General features: G+C 56.0%; 1 protein-coding gene across 1 annotated transcript in view; it reads left to right on the top strand.

Moving 5' to 3' along the window:
* Positions 1-2,428: 2,428 nt before the first annotated feature.
* The window catches only part of DSCAML1 (DS cell adhesion molecule like 1), a 341,147-nt gene continuing 320,283 nt past the window's right edge, over positions 2,429-23,292 (top strand). Inside the window, exons 1-2 of the mRNA XM_002708369.5 lie at positions 2,429-3,201; positions 18,330-18,647. Of these exons, the coding sequence (XP_002708415.3) occupies positions 2,802-3,201; positions 18,330-18,647 (718 nt within the window). The 5' untranslated portion in view covers positions 2,429-2,801. The remainder of the gene's footprint in view (positions 3,202-18,329; positions 18,648-23,292) is intronic.

Below are 23,292 nucleotides of genomic sequence, written 5' to 3'. Positions count from 1 at the left end.
AGGAAGCGCTGTCCTCCTCTCCTTCCCGGTGTGGGGCCCCGAGCCGGAGCAGCTGCGCTGAAACCCCCGGGCCCACTCCAGCCCCAGCAGACAGCAGCCCCTTTCGTCCTGTCTGACTTAGCGGTCTATTTTAGGCCTGGCCTGACCAGGTGCTCTGGGTCACCAGGCTTAGTTTTAAATAACTGAATTCCTCTCAGTGACCACCTCGCTGGGAAGGGAAGGGGTGTGATGGGACCGTGACCCCGTAGGCTGGGGGTGGTGAGGGAAGGGAGTGAGACCAGAAGACCCATGTGTTGTGAGCCTCAGTGTGTTCACCCGTGGAGCGCAGGAGTGGGCTGCTCATCTCAAACACCCTGCAGCCTGCTCCCTGTGTCTCTGTCCTGGGCCCGTGTATGCACCTGCCAGCTCTCCAAGTGCAAACACATTTAGCATCATGGAGCTGAACCACCAAGGGAGGCAGCACAGCATAGAGCCTCCAGCTCTGCTCTGGAATTGGGAGACCTGAGTTCAAGTCCTGCTTTTGATACACACTGGGTGACCTTGACAAGCTGTGCATCCGTTCTCTCACGTGTTTAAGTGGGGCTGATAGGAGTGGGTGTTGGATGCAGCAGTGACGACGCTGCCTGGGATGCCCACGTTAGAGTGCTCAGCTCGGGTCTTGGCTTCTCAGTATCTGCTCCAGCTTCCTGCTCCATGGCCGCGCAGCCTGGAAGGCAGCAGCTGATGGCTCAGGTATTTGGGTCCCTGCCACCCACGTGGGAAACTCAGATTGAGTTCCAGGCTCTTAACTTCAGCTTGATTCAGTCTCAGCTGTTGCGGGCATCTGGGGAGTGAGCCAACGGATGGAAGATCTCTGTTTCTCTCTCTCTCTGCCTTTCACATAAAATGAAAAACAAATTTAGAAAATGATAAAAAGGGACTGACAGAGCTTCAGTGATAGCGTGAGGATTACTCGGAGCAATTGCCCTTTAAACTTTTAAAGCACTGTATATAAATAGCAAGTAATGTGCCCAGCAATTCCTCAACAAGTTAACACACAAAATGACCATCTTAGCCAGCAGTCCCCTGGCCGGGAACATCCTCAAAAGGGACACGAAGAGGTATCTGTGCACCCGTGGTCAGGGCAGCATTATTCATAATGGCCAAAAGGTGGAGGCTGCCCAAGTGTTCACAGAGGGATGAATGGATAAACAAACGGTGAGCACATACAGAGAGTACTACTCAACCCTACAGAGAATGACATTGTGACACTCACTGTAATATGGATGAACCGCGAAAACATTATGCCGAGTAAAATAAGCCAGGCACAAAGGGCTAAATGCTGTCTAATTCCGCCTGTTGTGAGGGACCCTGAACAGGTGAATTCACAGAGGGAACATAGAATGTGGGGTGCGGGAGGGGCTGATGAGTTTATTGTTCGATGGAGGCAGAGTCTCCGTTTGAAACAGTGACAGTTCAGGACAGGACAGGGCAGGGGCAGCGGCCACATAACACTGTGGATGCACGTAACGCCGCTGAGTGCTACAGCTGAGAGTGTGGAAATGGTTCAAATGCTGATGTCGTGTAGTGAGCGCACACTTTTCAAAATTTAGTTAAAATTTCTAGGGATATTTTGGCAAAATCTAGGAGTCCTAGTTCTCCTGCCTCAATTTAGGCAAGATATTTTAGGGGAAGTAAATTCTTCCTCTGTGAAATGGGGCTGAACAGCAGTCTCTCTCTTTCTCCCTCCTTCACGGTCCAGACTGAAGAGAACCGGCTCCACAGGGTGTCCAGGCGCCCCACATGGCCGGGGCACCTCCAAAGCAACCTCCATGACTCCACACTGAAGGGGAGACCGGGTCCTGGTTCACAGTCCATTCTCAGGGCTGCTGTAGCCCCCTCTTCCGGCTCCTGCATGGCCTTTTACTTTGGAATTAAGACAAGAGGAGAGTTTGCTAACCATACCCACCACCTTTCATAACAGTCTTGCCTAACCCAGTGCCTGGTACACAGCAGGTGCTCAACATTCCTTTTGAAACTGATAAGGTGCCCTCACTCAAGTCCTATTTTATGCCAACTGTATGCAGGTTAGTATAAGGAATCCAACGGTTTCTGCTGGGAGGCGGGGAAGGAGGAAGACACACAGGTGGAGTGGATGCTAAACTACAAACGATTGTTAAGTCCTCACAGCTTGCCCAGTGCTGAGGGCGATGTGGACAGGGTACCCGGGAGGGGCTCTGCAGGAGGTGGCTTGCAGGAGGCAGTGCAGTGTGGGTGGCCAGCAGCACCTCGTGTCCGCTCAGGACCATAGACGATTTTTTTTTGAAATATTATATTTATTTATTTATTTGAAAGGTAGAATTACAGACAGAGGGAGAGACAGAAAGAAAGGTCTTCCATCCACTGGTTCACTCCCCAAATGGCAGCAACGGTGGGACCTGGGCCGATCCGAAGTTAGGAGCTTCTTTCGGGTCTCCCATGCAGGTGCAGGGGCCCAAGCACTTTTCCCAGGCCACAGGCAGAGAGCTGGATCAGAAGTGGAGCAGCCGGGACAGGACCCAGCGCCCACATGGGATGCCGGCGCCAAAGGTGAAGGCTTAGCCTACTAAGCCACAGCGCCAGCAACTGTAGACTGGATTTTACCCCAAACACCCGTGCGTCCCCACCCAAGAGGGGTAAACTGAGTCCAAAAGAGGCAGGAAGCGCTGGCCCGCGGTGAGAGGGCCAGCAGAAAGGGGCGTCCTTGGCCCGAGCAAGGCGGGACCCTTGGCATGCATCCGACAGACGCCTGTGTGCCGGTGTAGGCTCCCAATCCATGGGTCATGGGACCCCCGGGGTTTCAGACAGAGGACCCGGGTCGGGGCATCTGCTCCGGGCCCCCGCCCCCTCCCTGGGCTCGCGGGCCCGGGACCGTTCAGTGTCGGGGGGCTCGAGCAGCGCTAGCCTTCCGGGGTGCAGCGGGGGGGCGGGGAGAGCGGCCGCCTGGCCCAGCCCCGCGGATGACAGGAGCCGGGGAGCCGAGGAGGGAGGAGCCGCCGCCGCCGAGCGCTGGGCTGAGGAGCAGAGAGAGCGGGGCGCGGAGTGCGGGCGGCTGGGAGCGCGCTGAGCGGGGGAGAGGCGCTGCCGCACGGCCGGCCACAGGACCACCTCCCCGGAGAATAGGGCCTCTTTATGGCATGTGGCTGGTAACTTTCCTCCTGCTCCTGGACTCTTTACACAAAGGTGAGCCCCGCGTGGGCGGCGGGCGGCGGAGGCGGCGGGGCCGGGGCGCGCGCGGCGGGTGGAGACGCGGGGTACCCAGCGGGCTCCAGGTGCCCGGGGACTGGCCCGGGTCCACGACCCCGGGTGGGGCGCAGTGGGGTGGAGCAAGCGCCCGGAGAGGGGCCGGGTGAGAGTCAGCCCAGGACCGCTCTGCCGGCCACCGCGCCCGCCGTTTCGGGGCGCGCCGTAGGGGTGGTGGCGAGGGAGCCCCTCATCCCTCTCTCATGAGAGAGCCGCGGTTCTGCCCTGGATCCCTCCCCCAGCCCCGTAGCCACCTCCTGCGGCTTGGTGGCGCTGGGACCCCGGGGTGCCTTCTGAGGCCAGGGGTCCTCGGGCCATGACTCTTCACCGAGGAATGTTCACGTACTCGGACCTCGGACTCGGCCGGTTACTCCTTCCACCGCGCGCCCCTCGGCCGCCCCGGACCCCCGCCCTGGCGCGAATGCGGGCGCACCGCATGGCGCTTGTCCGCTTCCCTGGCTGCATGCAGCGCGGACAGAGCTGGGGATCCCGAGAGCTGGGGTCCCTGGAAGAGCAAGTTTGGTGTCCAAACCCGGCGGGCTACCTCCCGCAACCCCACCCCAGCCCCATGCCCCGGGCGCTAGCCCCGGGTTCGCCGCGCTGCCGCGGCCACCCCAGGCAGCGCGCCCAAAGGTGCAAGATTCTCCGCTAGGGCGCCTGGCCGACAGGACCTGGGGGCGAGTCTTCGGGCTGGGGGGCGTGTCCGTCTCCTGGGATAGAAAAAGGGTTGCTAGGGGTGGATCCAGGTGTCCGGCATGTCCGGACCTGCTGCTGGGGCGCTGCGCCCCTGATCCGGGAAGTAGCAGGCACTGGGAGGTTGGCAGGGGACGGGCTTGAGCGGTCCGAGGCACCGGGGCACCGAGTCCGGAGCAGACTGAAGCTGGCGGACCGGGTTCCAGGCCGTAGTGCAGGACGTGCCCCGGGGCGCGCAGCTGGCGGGATGTGAGGCGGTCAAAGTCTCGCGCCCTTGAGCGGCGGAGCACTCCTGCTCCGGCAAGCTCGGCTTTACCTGTTCAGCCCTCTAACTTTTCTCCTTCGCGTCCCTGGGGCTGCTTCTCCCACCTATTGCCCCGGCGGTTGCTCGGGCCAAGCGACAACTCGCGACCCCTGGGCAACGGGGAAGGGCAAGCCAGCAGGGCTAGGGGTCCGGGGAGGGGGCTTGTCTCTCCCCGCCGAAGCCCGGGAGGAAGCGGGTTAAGCGTTGCGTGTAGATGACGCCGCGCCACAGCCGGACCGAAGACCCCAGTACTGGCCGGGTTGGCGGGTGCCGGGCAAGGGGTGGGCCCTGAATGAATCATGGAGGAAGTAGTTGAGTTTCTCAGACCCAGTGTGGGCCAGAGGCTTGAGCGCTAAGGCCGGCCCAGGTTGTTTAACCCATTGCCCCCCAGCGCCTAATACCCCACCCAGCAGAGCAGGAGCCTGCCTCCTGTTCACCCGGTCCCCCAAGGCACACCCCAGTTTCCCTCTCCCCAGGCTCTTCCTGCCTCCCTCCGCCCCCGCAGGCTGCCTCAGCTTGCAGCCTTAATTACATTAATATTAAAAATACATAAGGTGAGAAGCAGCTCTCTCTCTCCATCGCTCACTCTCACCACCTCCTACCCCCTTTCCCATTTTGTCAGGCCAAGAACAGAGGTCAGAACTCCTGCGGCCACACTCCTGTCCAGCTTGGTTCCCCGGGGCCCTGTGCCCCCTGGGATCTTCCAGAACTGCCCACTCCCCACCCCCAGGGGTCAAGACCCCTCCAAGTAAATACCTGAAGGAGGCTCCCCTCCCCCTTCCAGGAGCCCCGCATGAATAAATGAAGCCCCAGCTATTTGATAGGGAGGGAGCAGATGGAGGTGGGGGTGGAGGAGGACCCAGAAGGCAACAGGACAGCCGGCTGGGCAAAAGCCTTTTTAGCTTACCCAGGCCTGTGGGTGGCTGGAGGGGCCAGGTGTGACTGCCCTCCAGGGCCCTGGGGTCTGCAGGCCCCAGCGGCAAGGCTGGGCACCAGGGCGCCTCACCAGACAGCCCTTTTTTTTTCCTGGGTGCTGTAATTGGGGCTTAGGTGCCAGGCTGGTCCCCAGGGCCTGTTCTGCTTGGGGTGGCGTGGCAGGGGGGTGGCGGAGGCGGCTCGGGGAGGCTGTGCTGCAGAGAGCAGGAAAGATGGAGCTGGGTGTATTTTCTCTCCCGTTGCCAGTCACCCCCGCGGCACCAAGGAAAATGTAAATGCGAATGTTCTAGCCTGTTACGGAAAACAATATCCTCTTGCAATAATTTGTACGTCCATCTGTGAGGAGCGGGAGGAGGCAGGGAGAGAGAGGAAAACAGGGCGAGATGGAGCATCCTCTGGATGGAATTAAGCAGTTATTGAATGTGTTTTAAGCTTCTGTTATTTCCATTCCTCTCCGAAGATCTTTTTTTGATGAAGTCTGTGCTCAGACCGATTCCCCAGAACTAAACTGGGAAGGTGTTTTAATAATCGGTTATCGAGCCTCCAATAACCACCTTATTATTGCCAAAACAAATCCAGGTTTGGGCAGCCAGATGAACCCCGGCGAGGCTGTCTCCGTTGTTACATCCAGCGTGCCAGCATCTGTGTTGCCTGCATTTGCATTTTACTGTGTAAAAGAACAAGCTTCCCCGGCACTAAAATTCCTGTTTTCTAAAAGCCAAAATAATGGGTTGCATTGATTTTTTTTCATTTCCCACCCCAACCTCACGGATGGGGACCCGTGGTTCTCCTCTCTTGAGAAGACCAAATTAAAAGCCTTCGTCAGGCCATTAAGAAAATCTCTAACTCCATTCAGTGTCTAATTAAATCGGGGTGTTTGTGTGTATGTAGAGGGGGCTGCTGTGTACTGGGGAATGTGTTTTTAAAACCTCAAAATGGCAAACACAGCTTAGGGGAGGGGGCGGATGGGCAGAGAGGCCCCGGGTCCTGGTGTAACGTGAGGGAGGATGGAGCTGTCGTGATGCCCGCAGACGCCTCTACCGCTTGGCATCCCTGGGCATCCAAGCCAGCTGCCTTTCATTTCTGCAGCAGCAAGGGGAACTCAATTAGAAAGGAAAAGCAAGTAAGCCGCTGACCCAGGACAGTGCTGAAGTTGAGCAGATCCCAAGGACCCGGCCTGTGAGGCTTGGGTTTCTTGGGCTGATGGATAGAGAGGTGGGCAGGCACACTAGGTGGGGAGAGGAGTGGTCTGGCCCAGTGATGGCTTGCTAAAGAAGCAGGTACCCAACAGCAACCCAGGAGCCCCAGACCCAGGGCCTTTGGGGGAGGGGTGCACACTTCAAGCCCTCTGCCCACTCTGTGTCTCTGGGGATTCCATGCTTACAACTTGCTTGGTCCTCTGCTCTGGCTGGTGAAGGGTGATTCTGTCTGTGGAGGAGGAGAGGGGAGGGTGGGTATTCCAAGAGCTTTGTTTTGGAGGTAGGGGGCTCTGGCTGGGAGAGTCTTCTCCTCCCATTTGACCTTGGAGGATTTTCTTGGGGACGTTTGAGGAGCTCCTGCACCCCAAGTGCTTTCTTAGTCCCTAGCCCAGTGGATTCTAGCTGGTACTCAGGTGCCTGAATAGGGTGAGCTACAGGCAGCAGAAATGGCAGGGTGCCAGGAACCCAAGGGCAAGCCCCATATTTGCATATAATTTACATATTGTATTTGCATGCTCACCTAGCCAAACCAAGAGCCTCGCCCTCAGTGAGTAGCATCTTGACCTGGGCCTCAGTCTCAGCCAGTCAGTGATATTCCCATTGCATGGAAGAGAGGTGGGGTAGGAGCAGGATGCGGGGAGGACTAGGGTTTCGGGTAGTGCTTCTGAGACTTAAACCTAGAGGATAGGACTGGCCCTGAGTTCACCATCTGGCAAAACAGCCCTGGAGCCTCCATTGCCTGTATCAGGCAGACAGTGGCACTGGGGCTATTAGGGTAGGATGAGAGGCAATGGAGAGAAACACCCTAAGGCAGAGAAAACCTGGGGAGTGTGCCATTCCTCTGGTGCTGCAGGAAGACGACAAGGATGAAGAGAGGGACACACAGGACCAACATTAGCCTTTGGTGAGTGCACCCCCAGAATGGAGGGAGCTAGGTGCACAGCACCATGGTTGGGGCGGGCAGGAGAGAGGTAGAAATCTCTTTCACTTTCCCAGCTCTGAGGGGTTGGTTGTGGCCTTCAAGAGATTAGAGAAAAAATGTTTTATTCCACAATGGTCAGGACAGCTGTGGTCATGTGGGGGTGGTCCTGATGGGGGTAGTGGGGAGACAGGCACTGCTGTCATCCATGGAAGGGTGTGTGGAGTTCGGGGTGATGCTTGAAGAACAAGCACTTCAGGAGAGCTGAGTGCTCCCTGCCAGGGAGCCAGCGGGGCTGCCCTCGGCAGGAGTGTGGCCATCAGAATGGCTTTGTCTGCATTTCCGGGCCCTGTGCAGATCCCGCCCTGGCAGGTGCAGCTGCAAGGCTTTCTGGAGTGTTTTTCTGCACCGCTACGGTTGCAGGAGGGTGCTGGTCTGCTGGAGCCCACAGTGGTTCCCAGAGGATGCTGTATGGCACTCTGAGGGGTTAGGTGGAGCCTCAGGGGATGGATGGGGATGGAGGGAGAAGGCCAGTGGGCTGAGCTTTCACCTATGTTTATACATTGGAGTGTGAGGGGAAATAAAGAGGATTGCAAGCCTGGTGTGGTAGAAATTGAGGGTCAAGGCAAACCATCCATTGGCATCCTAGCTCTGCTTTTCCTGGCCATGTGACTTTGGGCCTCTCTGAGCCTCACTTCCTCCAGCTATGAGATGGGATTAAAGGGGATATAATGCATTTGAAGTAGCCAGAACATAGTCTGTGCTCAATAAGCAGGCCTCTTCTTTTCTTCCTGCACTGCCTCCATCTTCCTCCTCCTGCTCCCTTCCCAAAATAGATTATCAGACCCTGCCCTGAGAGCTGGCATTCACCAGTCTCACTTCCGGCCAAGCCAAGTGGCTTCGACTTTGTAACAATAAGAAAGACTGAGTGGTGGCCAGGACAGGGGACATCAGCTCCTTTCCGCAGTCACCTGTCTGGGTAGCCTTCAGGACTCCTCTTTGGCAAGAGAGCTGAAGTCCTGCAGGTGCCTGAGTGTCCCCCAGCCATGCTTAGCAGCAGTGGTGGAAACAAGCAAGGCAGAGGTTGGCTCTGGACTTGCATTAGTGGGTAAGGCATAGGCAGGTCTTGTATTCTTCAAAGGAAGGCTGGGGCTGGTTGCTCCATCAATACCAAGTTGGACAGAACAATAACTATCCCGGAGTTAATGCCAAAGAGCCTGTGTGTGCTCCTAGTGGTGCCCATGACTATAGCTGGACATGTCTCTGTGTCTCTCCCTGCTGCCATGAGCCTCTCTCTCTGTATTTCAGGTAGTTTTGTATTAAGAGAATGCTCTTGGTAGCCTGTGATCTTGGAGGTCCCTGGCCACTCCTCCCACCATGGCCAGGTTTGCTACAGGAGGTAGCATGTGACTTTAAAGTCATGTGCCACCCAGGGCAGGTTGTGGCCTGTGGGCTCCAGAAGTGTAGGGTGGCCATGGGTACAGCAAGCTGGGGCCCTGTTCAACAGATGCTTGTCCAGTGCTGCTTTGTGCACACAGCACTAGCTTTGGGTACCACCGTGCCACTCCAGATGCTACGACCCACCTGTGTGCGCTTGCTATACACGATGCTTGCACTGACAGTGTCCAATAAGCACATCTTCATTAAGAACAGTTATTCGATTGTTGATTCCATATCCATTAAATTGATTCTAAAGGGGTGTGTGTGTGTGTGTGTGTGTGTGTTGGAAATAGCATGGTCCATTGACCTACAAAACAAGACTTGACCTGTCTATTCTAGGGAAGTGACCTCATATTTTCTGTGCCTCTACTCCCTAATCTGTAAAATGGGCAAAATAACCACTGTCCCAGTTGTCCTACAGGGCAGTTGTTATTGGGTGTGTGCAAGAAGAATGAGGGGCTTATGAATCATGAGATGCCCCTTTTTGTACACCGAATGCGGCAACATATCAACACATGTGTGTAAAAACCACAGCCAGCCAGTTTTAGCTCATAAATGCTCTGCTGCGACAGAAGGTATAATTACTGTCATTTCATCATACAGAACGACGGAGGTCTCACAGCTGTTTGCGGCTGTCTCCCCCTCCGTGGGCCCCCCACAAATGGAGAATTTTCCTAGCTTTTGCTTTTCACCATTATGGGGAACAGCTGATGAGGCACAGCCAGGCTAGCAACCGTCTTCCTGGAGCAGGCTCTGCAGAGTCCCCTCAGCCCCAGTGCTGGTGGGAGTGGGAAGAAGCCTGACGCTGTGCTCTCGGGCTCCGTCCCCTCCCAGGTCCTCGGATGTGAGTTTACTCCATGATCCTCTGGACCAACTGCCCAGGAGGCGGCTGACCTTGCCAGGAACCACAGACTTTTGTGGGATGAGCAGTAGGCTCGGGGTCTCCTCTTGTGTGACCTCATTCAAGGCCACGGTGCTCAATGGGACCCCCGAGACGGCTGCTGACTCAAGGGTCATGGACACCCTGTGTCCAGGTGACCTGCCCGGAGGCAGCCGCCATGCGGGAGGATGGAGACCCACTTTAGGGGAGGGCGAGGGGGACGCAGATGACTGTGCTGGGTAGAAGTCTCCCAGGATTGGAGTGCACCTTCCAGGACATGGCGTCTGATGCCTGGTGCCCCCTGCAGCCTGCTCTCAATGTCTCTCTTCCTGTGCCGCAGCACTTCCAGCAACATGGGGCTCCTTCCCCACAGGCAGCCTAGCCCTGGTCCTGAAGTTCTATTGCAGAGCTCATCTTTAGAGCAAGCCAGACTCTGTCGTGGTCTTGTCACCTTCGCGGCATTGGTCCTGCTTCCACATTTTGGGCCACATGGGTGAATGTGACCACTTGCAGGCAGAGGTCCCGCCCCTCTGAGGTCCCTCCTCCAGAGGCACAGCGTCCCTCACCCCGTCTCCGTGGCTCACGATGCTTCTCTGTTCCGGGGGTGGTCATTTTCTGAGAGCGAGGTGGCCAGAATGGAAAGAGTGGTGGAGATGGGGCTCCGGTCTCAGCTGGGACACTGGCTCGCTGTGTCCCCGGGGTAAATGCCTCACCTCTCTCTGCTTTGTGAATGGAAGAGATTGGACAAAATAATCTCCTAAATCCCCCAAGCGTGAACAATCTAAATCCAGGACTCTGGGGACAACTGTGCTGTCTGAGCTGACTCCCGCTGACTCCCTAGAAAGGACTTCCTGGCCGTCAGGGGCCTTCCTCCCACAGCCCGGACTGGAGAGGACGGAAAGATGAAAGCGTCGGTCTGACTGTCAGCTGTTGCTCACAGCTTCTCCTGGAACTGACGGTGCAGGGGCCCTGAAGGTTGAAGAAAAGCTGTGTCTTCCCTGGATCGCCTGGGTTTCAGGTTGCTGGCTTACAGGAACTGTGTTTGCGCTCAGAATCTCAGAAAACAAAAACCCAAACCAGCCGTGTGTCTGGCCAGCGAGGGCGGAGGGCTGAGCCTTGCTCCTCACTGGGGATCACAAACGGGGAGCACTTTTTGCTCATCTCCATGACCAGGGTAGCAAATGGTTGGCATTTAGGTGGGGGAGGGATACATGAAGGAAGCAACATCTAATGCCTGGGATGGTTCCAAATCATTCAGAATCATCCTCAAGTGCCACCCCACCCTCCCAGGTGCTGGCACCTTGGAGACAGCCTGGGTCTAGCCTGCTGTGCGCCTGATGACCAGTGCCCCTCGGAGTGCGGGAGGCCTGGGGTTGAGACGCAGCTCTGCCAGGACTGGCCGTGCAGCCCCAGGAAGTCGCTGGGCCTGAGAGCCTGTGTTCACATCTGTAAAATGGGGTCTCGAGCAGGTGCTCCACCAAATGGCTGTTGTAAGAACTAAATATACCACAATGCAAGAAAAGGGCTTCTCATGGCACCTGGTGCAAGATGCACACTAAAAAGAAACGATGGCAGCGATGATGGGGAAGACGGCTGTGACACGGGTATGCCAGGTTTTCCATGACGTCACAGGCAGAAGCACAGGCCTTGGTTCCTGCTGCTCCATCTTGTCCAAGGACAATACCAGTTGGAAATGCAGGAGGCTCCCGGGAGGCTCGCCTTCTTCCCCAGGGTCTAGTCTGAGACTGTCCTCAAGGCACGAGCATACTACAAGGGGTTTTCCTGTGCAGCTGGTCCTCGCCTGGGTTTTGAACGCACTTGGTGGCTGCACCCCACCCAGCCTCTCTGGACCCAGTTTCTCCAGCGGGAGAAGGGGAATGATCCGAGCAAAGCACAGAACTCATCTCATAGAAACCCTTTGTGTGGAAAGGCAGTGAAGTCAGCAACCTCGCAAATCCATCTAAGAATCGCGGGAGCTCTGTGCCTGGGGCAGCAGCGGTGGGGCTGTTGCAATGTCCTTATTGATCGCACCACTATTAGTTTATTAACTTGATCAGAAAATGAAGATAATTAATGTGGCAGTGAGGTCTTGTCAGCCAAGCCGGGGAGAGCTGTCTGTTTTTGGGAGGGTGACAGAGATGTCCCGTATGGCAAATCTACTTTTCTAACGACGTTAGGCAGAATGGAGAACAATTAGAATCTCTGGCCCTATCGGAGATTGGTGAGTCTGTTATCTAAGGGGGTGCATTTTTAACAAGCTCCCAGGTGATTCTTATGCATATTAATGTTTGAGTGCTACTGTCTTACCTTATTATTATCATCATCATAGGGAAACAGTAAATAATTGTTGCATAAGATGCATTCATTCCACAAATACCTACTACCTCCTTTGATGATGAACAGCCACAAATGCATACACTATAAAGGCCCAGAAAATACCCTGGAGGGAGATAGTGTCCTCACCATGTTACAGATGCAGGAACTGAGGCACAGAGACGGGAGGCTAGATGCTCAGTGCTGTGCCCAGGGGGACAAGGCTGCCCTTGGGGAGCTCACAGGCCTGCAAGGAAGAGGATGCCCCCACCACGCCCCCTCCTGCTCCCCACCCCGCTGAGCCCCACTGCTTCCCCCACCCCATGCGTGCTGTGCCCACCCAGGCAAAGATGCCCCTGGAAGGCTGTTAGTTGTCTCTGAGAGGGCTTTGCGGGGGCCCCCGGCACTGGCTGAGTCTCCTCCAGGAAAAGTCCAGTGAATGAGACGAGTAAATATTGTAAAGGAAGAGAGCAAAATGACTCATCCTCCCTGTGGAGGTGGCGAGGTGTTAATATTTCAGTCCCCTCGAGTTGTCATTTACGATGAATGGACATGATGACGTGGGGGTAACACAATGCGCACCCGAGTTGGCCAGCACCCCCTGCTGCCGCCAGACACCCCCATCCTGACCCGGGCAGGTGTTGGGGGAGCCCTCCAGTGTCGGGTTTCCTTCACCAAACTGATCCCATTGTCACTCAGGATAGCCAAGTGAGCGAGTCTGTGCGATAGATATTTAGGTTTCAGCGGTGACCCTGGGGGCAGCCCACATGCCTGGGGGCGATTTCTGGTTTAAAAATATTGCTGTGCTATTTCTATACTTCTAATCTCCTAGCGATTTGGAGGCTGTTTTATAAAACACAGCATCGGGGTGGTGCTCGATGTTAAACAGTGGAGAAGATTAAATGGGTTTAAGTCCGGGCGTCTGTCACACGACGAGAGAGCCCATAACTTGCATTTTCTATTAAAAACCTATTCCCCCTTTGACCAGAAGCAGCTTTGCTGTTGATCTGCCCGTCTCTGTCTCGGTGGATGAGTGTCCCCCTCCTCTTTCTGCTCTCTGTTGGTTTGCCTGCTCCTGTGTGCCGGGGAAGAAAGAGCTGGGAGGAGGGCTTGGGATGGGAGGGGAAACGGAGTCTCCTGTAGGGGCGTTGCTCAGCCAAATGGGACAGGCTTGAGAGGTGAGGAGAAACCTCAGAAGGCCCCTAGAACACACACTTTGGCGTTGGGGCAGAAAAAAACTTAGGCTTTGAAGCAAGCTCAGGGGAGTCTGGGCCCTATGTCTTTCTTGCTGTGGGTGCTTGGAGAAGTTATCAGTGCCCTGAGCCCCTCCTTCCTCACCTGTACAGTGAGACCACAGGATCTGCCTTGGTGTGGCCATTAAATGAGAAAATGTCCTCGACTGAGCTCCTAGGCCCAGTGCCTGGCACACAGCACGCTCTGTTCTCATGAAGACTCGTATTGCCGGCCAGGCCAATACGCCTTCAGGGTCACAGATGTCCAGCCAGAATGAGGCTAGGCTTAAGGACAAGAACTTGAATAATCTGTAGCCACTGTTAGGGGACGACCCCACCCCCTGCACCCACCACTGAGGGGCAGGGCGCCAGTCCGGTTGGGTTTGCCTCTTCCCCCCAAGCCCATGTAGTGGTCCCGCCTGGAAGGCTTCTGCAGTGTCCCCAACGTGCTTGCCCATTTCAGTGCTGTGCATTGATGAGGCTGTGCTTGGCCGGGAGTCTGACCTGGCTCCTGCCCCCCTCAATCCCGGCCTGCAGTGGTACAGTGCAGTGCAGGCCCCCAGGCCCAAGCTATTCCTCTGCTATGGTTCCCCTCCGAGTGGGTACTTCCAGCCGGTCCTCGTGCTCAGCTCTGGACTGTTGTTGAACCCCCTTTCCTATTTATTCTCCAGCCCTTCCCCCTTGTCTGGGTGTCTCCCACCATCCCTGGGACACTGCACAGCTTGGCAAATGTCTTCTGGAGGGAGGGAAGTCAGAGAGGACGTGAGAGTGAGACGGAGGCAGAGGGAGTCCGCTGAGAAGTCGGGGCACAGCTGTGGCCTGGCCATCCTTTACAGGAAGCGCAGGCCTTCGGCATCCCTCCCAGAGGGACCCGACTCCCACTCCAAGCCCCTCCTCCTTACGCATCCTCATTCTAGGGAACCAAGGTGAGTAAGATGGGGCAATCACCTGTGCCTCCCTCCTGCTTTTACAAATGAGGACACGGAGGCTCAGAGAGGTTCGGTGGCTTGCCTGGGATCACCCGGCAGGGGCAGGTGGCTTGGTCCCACTCCATCCCAGGGCTCTATTGTTCCAGCCACCCTGATCCTCTCCAAGCTGGCTGGGGCTCTGCTGCTGCTTTGAAGATTGAGAAGAGGGGACGCCCCCAGCCCAGAGGCCACACCAGACCCCACCAGGTGCTGTCAGGAGCTCAGGCCCTTGCTGGCTCTCCCTTCTGTCTCTGGGTGCCCGAATATACCCATTGCCACTACAGCCACTTACCTACTGCCCTTGTGCCCAGTTCAACTTGGCACGGAGCAGGCATCTGAGATACTTGGCGGTGAGTGCCTCAGTTTCCCCTTAGGGAATTTGCTCACTCCTTTCTCTTGGCAGGTAGGGTGAGGCTAAATTAATGTTTATTTAAGGGCTTCTGCATTCTGAGCTGACAGGTGCCTTGTGATGGTAAAATATGGACCCAGCATAAGTGCAGAATGCGACTGTTGTACACCTGAGGGTGATGTTTCCTAATGACGACGCACTGTCAGAGCCGTAAGCAGAAATGGATGGTTTGTCTCGTCCTCCTCATCTCCCCCAGACTCAGCAGACAGCAGCTCGCGTTCCAAGGTGGGAGAAATATGAGGCTACTCACCTTCGGCTATAAATCTGCCGTTTCATCAGCTCTGACAGGTGGCTGGACAACCCTAGTCAATTCATCAATTAAATGTACCCATTTGTAGTGGCTGGGAACCCCGTGTCCTTGGCTCTGGCAAGACTGGAGGCCCAGGAGTGTGGGAAGGCTGCTGTCACGAGGGCCATGTCTCCTGGTGGGAGCAGCGGGGGCCTGGGGAAGGGGCGGTCTAGGCGGCCAGGAGATACGGGGATGAGGAAGGTGCATTTGGGGTAGGACTGGGATGAAGGAAAGCCAGTCGGGGCCCAGCCTGGGAAACCCAATTTTGTGCTTTGACTTAATAGGATGGAGTGAGCAGGGCCACCCTCTGCCTCCTGTGGATGCCAAAGCTGGGTTTCAGTCCCAGCTCCAGCCCTCGCATATTGTGTGACTTTGGCCAAGTTAGTTAACTTTTGAGTCTTTATTTCCTTGTCTGTAAAGTGCAAATAATAATGCCCCCACCCCGGGAGTTATGACAGTTAAATAGAATACCCACACCACATGAATGTAGCATCGACAATGGCGCGGAGCGAATAGGGAAATCAGCAGTCACTGCTGTTCCTGCTGCAGGTCCTGTCCTTCCATGGGGCTGCGTCCTACCTAAGTGTTTAGCCGTCCTCTCCCGCACATCAGAAAATGCCCGGACTCCTCTCTGTCAGGGCTTTTTCTCAGCCTCTTAAGTCCATTTGTCAGGTACAAGGTCCAGTCATTCTGCACCCTGATGGATTTTGGCTCCCAAATCCCACGGAGCTGCCACTGTGAGGTTGTCTGATTAACTAGGTTGTCATAGAAAGCACCCAGGACCCCAGAGTGATGTCCCTGCTCCCAAAAGCTAAGGACTGCCTGAGATGACCAGTGTCCAGCGGGGGCAGCTCCCAGGGGGAGGGCGGGAGCACCTATCTGGATCCGCCTTGTCCTTGGCCAGCTCAAAATGGAGGGTGGTGGCCAGGCCCCCTCTTTATTCCTGTGGCATGGTTAAGAGAGCGGCTCTGGGGTCAGACGGCCTGCCTGGGCATCCCAGAGCCCTCCCTTCCTGCTGGTGCAGTCTTGGGTGAGGGCCTTAGTTTCCTCATCCGTACATTGGGATAACAATAGTAAAACTTCTTGGGGCTGTTGTGGGCTTGAAGGAGGCCATGTGGGTCAAGTCCTTACAAGAGTGCCTGGCACCCAGAAGCTGCTTCCCTGATACTGGCCACTGCAGCTCTGTGTGGGAGTCTTCATGGATCCCCAGAGAAGCCTCTCGAAGCCTCAGTCTCTTTCTCACAAAATGGCACAATTGCTTCTTATTTATTGAAAAGGCAGAGTTGGGGGAGGGGGAGGGATGGAGAGAATGGGAGAGAGAAAGATCTTCCATCTGCTGGTTCACTCCCCAAATGGCCATAATGGCCAGGGCTGGGCCAAGCCAAAGCCAGAAGCCTGGAGCTTTATCTGGATCTCCCACGTGGGTAGCAGGGGCCCAAGGACTTGGGCCATCTTCCACTGCTTTCTCAGGCACATTAGTAGTAGGGAGCTGGATTGGAAGTGGAGCAGCCAGGACTTGAACCGGCACCCACGTGAGATGCTGGCACTGCAGGCGGTGGCTTAGCCCACTTCGCCACAGAGCTGGCCCCATGGCACAATTTCTTGATGGGGAGTGTGCTCTCGCCACCGAAAGTTGGGCATGTTTTGGAGCTTCTGAGGGTCCCCCCCCACAAGTGAATGTGCTCAGCCACCACCCCTGGGAGTGTCCCTGGGACAGCATGAGGGAACACAAGGCACGGACGCCCCCTTGCCCAGCTCCCTTGTGGCCACTAAGAGTGCAGTGCTTGGGGGGGACGGCAGATGCATTTGCTGCTAAGAGGACGGCCCTGCTGCCGCAGCAAGGAGCCCGAGAATGTGTTTTCCAGCGCGGCTGCTAATGGCTTCATCACGGCTTTTTATGAGATGATGTGAATTGCTCTGGCCAATGAGGCTTAATGGCCTTCCTCCACCAGCCGCCTGGCGTCTTCTCCCCGGAGGCTCAGCGCAGAGTTAAGCCAAGAATATTAATACGGTCCGGATGTGGGCCCTCCCCCTTGCCCATAAAGTTGTGGAAATTGAGGTCAAGTTGGGTCCCCTGCAACGTTCTTTAAACAAGCAGCAGAGTGGTTTGTTTGCTCCTTGGTCTTCCCGGTGGAGAGGGGATGGCTTCCAGCTGGAGGCCTGGGACCAGCTTCTCCCTTCCCCTGGGTTTGCTCCCACTGGCTTGGGGGTGGTCTTGTTAAAGGGGCAGGTTCTTTGGTGGGAAGAGCGGACCCCTGATACCACCATTCAGGGCTGCTGGGATGAGAGCAGGGAAAACCAAGGTCCTGGGCTGACGTGAGCAGGGCAGATGGCCTGTCTTCCCTGGGAGGCAGCCCTGTCATTGTCAGCTGTAACCACGAGGGCATCCTGGGATGCGGATGAGGGTGGGGGAACAGCCTGCCAGGGACTAACGGAGGGCGTCCCTGCAGTCTTGAGCAGCCTCTACTCTGTTTTTTAATTTTTTATTTATTTATTTTTTTTTTTTGACAGGCAGAGTGGACAGTGAGAGAGAGAGACAGAGAGAAAGGTCTTCCTTTTGCCATTGGTTCACCCTCCAATGGCCGCCGCGGCCGGCACACTGCAACCGGCGCACTGCGCTGATCCAATGGCAGGAGCCAGGTACTTATCCTGGTCTCCCATGGAGCGCAGGGCCCAAGCACTTGGGCCATCCTCCACTGCACTCCCTGGCCACAGCAGAGAGCTGGCCTGGAAGAGGGGCAACCGGGACAGAATCCGGCGCCCCGATCGGGACTAGTACCCGGTGTGCCGGCGCCGCAAGGCGGAGGATTAGCCTAGTGAACCGCGGCGCCGGCCCTCTACTCTGTTTTACAAATGGAAGAGCAGAGGATCCGAGCGGGGAGGCAGTGCCGCAGTCAGCTCTCATTGGGGCTAGGTTGGGAAGCTGGGGCTCTTGCCCCTAAGCTGAGATCCTACGTCCCCAGTCAGCCCTATGTGGCCTTGTCCAGGGGTCCAAGCCGGCTCTCAGGATCTCCTGCAGTTTCCACCTTTCTTAGCGGATCCCAGTCCCTGAAGCCTTCCTTGTCACTTAAGGTGAGGTTTTGATAAAAACCTCAGAAAAAAACACGAAAATCCTGCTTCGGAGCAATGGGCTCAGGTTTGGTCCTGTATCTCAGCTGTGTGCTCTGGGATGAGTCACAGCAGGGTCCCCAGCCCGCAGGGGTGCACAGTGGGTGCCCCCTGTTCAGGGAGCTCATTTCTCTAAGATGTCGGTGCCCCTCCTGACATGTGGACCTCAGAACTTCGGCCTAATGGTTTGTGACAGGCTCTCCCCATGCATTCGGCCTGGCCCGAGGATGAGACGGTTTTCCTAGGCTGGAAGCTTCTACAGGAGAGGAACTCTCCTGTTCTTCCTGGCCAGTGCCGGGTGTGTGGCCCCAGGCCTGGCAGGGCGGAAGTGGGGCTTGGAAAGTGCCCTAACCCGGTGTCTCCCCTGGCCTCCCGCAGCCCGCCCTGAAGATGTCGGCACCAGCCTCTACTTTGTGAATGACTCGCTGCAGCAGGTCACCTTCTCCAGCTCCGTGGGGGTGGTGGTGCCCTGCCCAGCCGCGGGCTCCCCCAGCGCGGCCCTTCGATGGTACCTGGCCACGGGGGACGACATCTACGACGTGCCGCACATCCGGCACGTCCACGCCAACGGGACGCTGCAGCTCTATCCCTTCTCCCCCTCCGCCTTCAATAGCTTTATCCACGACAATGACTACTTCTGCACCGCGGAGAATGCCGCCGGCAAGATCCGGAGCCCCAACATCCGCGTCAAAGCAGGTGAGGGACGAGGCGCGCGCTCGCCGACAGGGGGCGCTCGGGCCGGGGGCGTGGGCTGCGCATGTGCGCGCAGTGCTGTGGGCGGTGCGCGGGACACGTCGCTCAAGGACCCTTTTGTTGCTCTGCGGTATCGCTACTCCGCCACGTACCATACCATCGTGTGGCGGAGAAGACCCCGTGGGGAGCCTCAGTTTCCTCTTCTGCGGAGTTGAGGTTTGCCCCCTGCCTCGTATACCCACCTCATACCTTGATTTAAACCGGAGAGTGCTCGCTGAGTGCTGTTTGTAGCCTTTGACTCACAGAACACATTCGTTGACGTAGTTTATTTACTTATTTATTTTTAAAAGATTTATTTATTTATTTTGAAAGTCAAGAGTTACACAGAGAGGGAAGGAGAGGCAGGGAGAGAGGTTTTCCATCCTTTGGTTCACTCCTCAAAAGGCCACAATGGCTAAAGCTGGGCCCATCTGAAGCCAGGAACCTGGAGCCTCCTCTGGGTCTCCCATGTGAGTGCAGGGTCCCAAGCAGTTAGGCCATCTCCCACTGCTTTCCCAGGCATATTAGCAGGGAGCTGGATCAGAAGGGGAGCAGCCGCGACTTGAACCAGCGCCTATATGGGGTGGCCAGTTCTGCAGGCTGCAGGTTTACCCACTATGCCAGAGAGTCAGCCCCATCTATCATTTTTTTAAAAACCCTTTGCTGAAGTGCATTAAAAGTCTACCTATTGTAAATACACGGTTTGATGGATTTCCACAAAGTTCAACAAATACTTGAAGCCAGAAATGCAACATCAGCAAGTCAGAGGCCTGCCCTCCTACTTTTCCTGGTCACCGTTCCCCTGAGAGTTACCTCGCTCCTGATGTCTAAAAATACCAGTGTTTTGCATGTTGTTACACTTTGTGTGACTGGATCCTACGGCGCGAATTCTCTTGTCTCTCTTGCTCATCTGGGATTTGCATGCACTGTTGCCGTGGTGGCTTGTTCGTTCTCATTGCTGTGTGGCGGCATGTTGTGTGTCTGGACCACACTTTACAAGGCATGTTTTTTGTTTTCCCATAATATGTATTTTTCATGAGCTTTTTGAAGACCTCATGCAAGTGTGGGTTGCAAAAATTTTTGCACCAAATATCTTCTAATTCTGTTTCCCATAATTTTTTTAAAAAGTTTTTATTTATTGATTCGAGAGGCAGAGAAAGGTCTTCTAGCTGCTGGTTCACTCCCAGCTGCAACAGCTGGAGCTGGGCCAATCCAAAGAAGGAGCCAGGAGCTTCTTCCGGGTCTCCCATGCTGGTGCAGGGGCCCAAGCACTTGGGCCATCTTCTACTGCTATCCCAGGCCATCAGCAGGGAGCTGGATCGGAAGTGGAGCAGCCGGGACTCACAGGTGCCCATATGGGATGCCAGCATTGCAGGCAGAGGCTTAACTTATAGAGCACTGGCCCCAGAAAGACAGATATTACATTTGCTGATTTTGATTCCACAATAGGGGCTGATGTTGTGGCGCAGCGGGTTAAAGCCCTGCGCCAGCATCCCATATGGGTACCGGTTCTGGTCCTTGCCGTTCCTCTTCCCATCCAGCTCTCTGCTATGGCCTGGGAAAGCAGTGGATGATGACCCAAGTCCTTGGGCCCCTGTACCCACGTGGCAGATCCAGAAGAAGCTCCTGGCTCCTGCCTTCGGATTGGCTCAGCTCTGGCCGTTGTGGCCATCTGAGGAGTGAATCAGTGGGTGGAAGACCTCTCTCTCTGTCTCTACCTCTCTCTGTAACTCTGCCTTTCAAATAAATAAAATAAATCCTAAAAAATATATCCACAATAGGTAGGGCTGGCCAGCCTGGAGTGGGAGCCAGCAACTCCATCTGTCAGTCTGGGAATCCGGGTCTCCCACGTGGGTGTCAGGGACCCAAGTATTTGAGCCATCACCTGCTGCCTCCCAGGGTGCACATTAGGAGGAAGGTGGAATGGGGAGCAGGACTGGGAGTCTAACCCAGGCACTCCAGTATGGACGCAGGTGTCCGAAGTGGCGATAGCCTAACTGTTACATCAAATACCTGCCCCTTCCAGGAGCTTTTAAAAGTGCTCTCTTATTTGTCCATCTCACTGTTGGTGGACGCTTGAATACAACAGAGCTCCTGAGGACCGGCGTGGGATACAAGTAGATAAAATGTACCAAAAATCATGACAGAGAACTTAGCAGTGAAGAATCTGGATCTTCAGAAGAGTCGTGGAGGCAAGGAAGTGAGGGTTTCTCAGGTTGTCTCGATTCTCTGGGTTAGGTCTGGAGGTGAGCAAACAGCTTAGATCCGCCGTCCTTACGTAGGGCGTGATGATGCTGGTGTGTCATAGTCACTGGTGCGGTGTCTCTCAGACATAAAGCGCTGGTGTGGGGGTGTGATGTCCTTAGAAGAGCTGCTTCGGTGAGAGGACAGGTGCAGTCCAGCCGCCTGTGGCAGCCCCAGCCCTAGAGGGCACCATCTTTCCTACTGTGTTGGGCAGACCAAGAAGCCGGTGTTCTTGGGACGACCTCCCAGCCAGCGTACTGAGTGACATTGCTGCAAATGAGCCCCCTGGCTTCCTGGCTCCTGCTGCGGGAGGGTGTGCCTCTTCCAGGCCCCAGGTAGCTGGGAACAGGATGGTGGGAAGGTGAGAGCTCTGCCTCATTCTGTCGTGTTGTTTGCAGGGAAGCTGTGAGCTCTTGGAACCCAGGGCCAGGCTCTGGGGTTCTCTCCTGGGCTCCCAGGGACTCTCCTTCTAGGAGGGTGTCTGCACTGTTGCCCTAAGGCCACACCAAGGGCTGAGCCGGGAGCCCTGAGGCCTGGATCTGGGGTCCAGTTCTGGCTTTCCCTGCCTGGAAGACAGGGCTGGGGGAAGGGCCAGGCTGTTTCCTGGTACCTGCCTCTCATTGGGTTAGGAGGTAGTTTCACAGCAGGTCTGTAGAGTGTTCCTTACAGATGAGAGACTAAGAACAAAGAGAGGTTAAGCTGATGGCCCAGTCGCTGCCCACAGCCAGTTGGTCACAGAGGCGCTGCTGTAATGAGAAGCCACCTTGTCCGTGCTGGCCCTTTCACAGTTAACTGATGAGGCAGATGAGCCTCTGAAAGCTTAACTCCTCTGTCCAGGATCACACACGGGGCTGCAGGTGGGGAGGGGCTGCTTGTTTGGAGCTCTTATCCCTGATCTGTCGTGAGTGGCAGGTGCCACAGCCCCCGCTTTCCAGGCCACCAGTCTGTCCTCCCCAGGACCGGCTCCCCACAGTCTTCTGTGTATAAGAAGCTTGTCCCACATCTGAGGGAAGTGCCCTGCCCAGCCCTCGGCTGACCACAGCCCCAGAGCATCGCCTCCCCTCCCGTCTTCTCTCTCCTGCACCTCAGCTGTGGCCATAGCAAGGAGGAGGGGAAGGAATAAAGGCCTGGAGAAGGGCCAGGGAGGACCGGGCCAATTGGCAATTAAGAGGCTCTTGATGATGCCAGAGGGGCTGCAGGTGCACAACCTGGGAGGGGGCCACTGCCGGGACCCCAAGTGTCACCCTGGCAACCATGGTGGGGAGAGAAGGTGCCTGCTGAGAGACAGGGTGAGCCCCTGGGAGAAGCCCGAGCAGAGGAGGACAGGGCAGAGACAGGACCCTCGGCCCCCTTCCTAAGGTCGGGTCAGCCCACCCATGGGACCTAACAGGTGACAAGGGCCAGAACAGCCCTGGGATCAGGGCAGGGCATGGACCCTGGCTCTGAGGGGGTGCCCTGGAGACCCAGGCAGTGTCAGAGGTGGAGGAAGGCAGCAAGGATGCTTCGTTTTGGAGGAATTGGAGATTGTGTCCATGTGTCTGGGGTTCTGCATCCTCAGAGATGATGACAGTTTCAAACACTCCCTGCCATGGTCCTCACCCGTGACTTGTCCAGAAACTTCAGCACCTGAACTGCGTTTCCCAGGCTGCTGCCTTTCCTGGTGCTGTGGCCCAAAACTCTATTGTTGGATCACACGTCACAGCTTTTATTTTGGCAAATGGTCGTCTTTGGAGCCAAAACAAACACTACCTGGAGCCAGGAATAATGTAGGAAATCTGGGGCCTGGTGTTGTGCAGCAGGTGAAGCCACTGCCTCTGATGCCGGCGTCCCATATCGGAGCACTGGTTCGAGTCCCTGCTGCTCTACTTCTGATCCAGCTCCCTACTGATGCACTTAGGAAAGCAACAGAAAATGGCCCAAGTACTTGGGCACCTGTCACTCACATGGGAGACCCAGATGGAGTTCCAGGCTCTTGGCTTCAGCGTGGTCCAGCTCTGCCTTTTGGAGTCATCTGTGTAGTTAACCAGTGGATAGATTTCTCTCTCTGACTTTCAAATAAATAAAATACATAATTTTTTTTGAATGTAGGAAATCCACTTTGGTTTCCCTAGGGGAATTCCTCTGGTTGCCATTTCCGGGTTCAGGGGCTGCCGTCAAGCTCCCTGCAGTCTCACACAGACTGGAAAGGTTGAGCTTGCATTTCTGGGGCTGTCCATGGTGGGAGGGAAGGTTGCTGGAGAAGGAGTTACCTAGACAGGAAGGGGATTGTGGCAGGAAGTTCTGGGCTGGGCAGTGGGAGATGGGAGGGACCGGGGTGGAGGGAGGCTCTCGGGAAGGTCCATTGACTCTTGTTTCTCTCTCGCCC

The sequence above is a fragment of the Oryctolagus cuniculus genome, chromosome 1 (assembly GCF_051225735.1).
Source record: "Oryctolagus cuniculus isolate XC-2025 breed Fujian yellow rabbit chromosome 1, ASM5122573v1, whole genome shotgun sequence".
Taxonomy (NCBI): domain Eukaryota; kingdom Metazoa; phylum Chordata; class Mammalia; order Lagomorpha; family Leporidae; genus Oryctolagus; species Oryctolagus cuniculus.
This window is presented reverse-complemented; position numbering and strand designations above follow the sequence as displayed.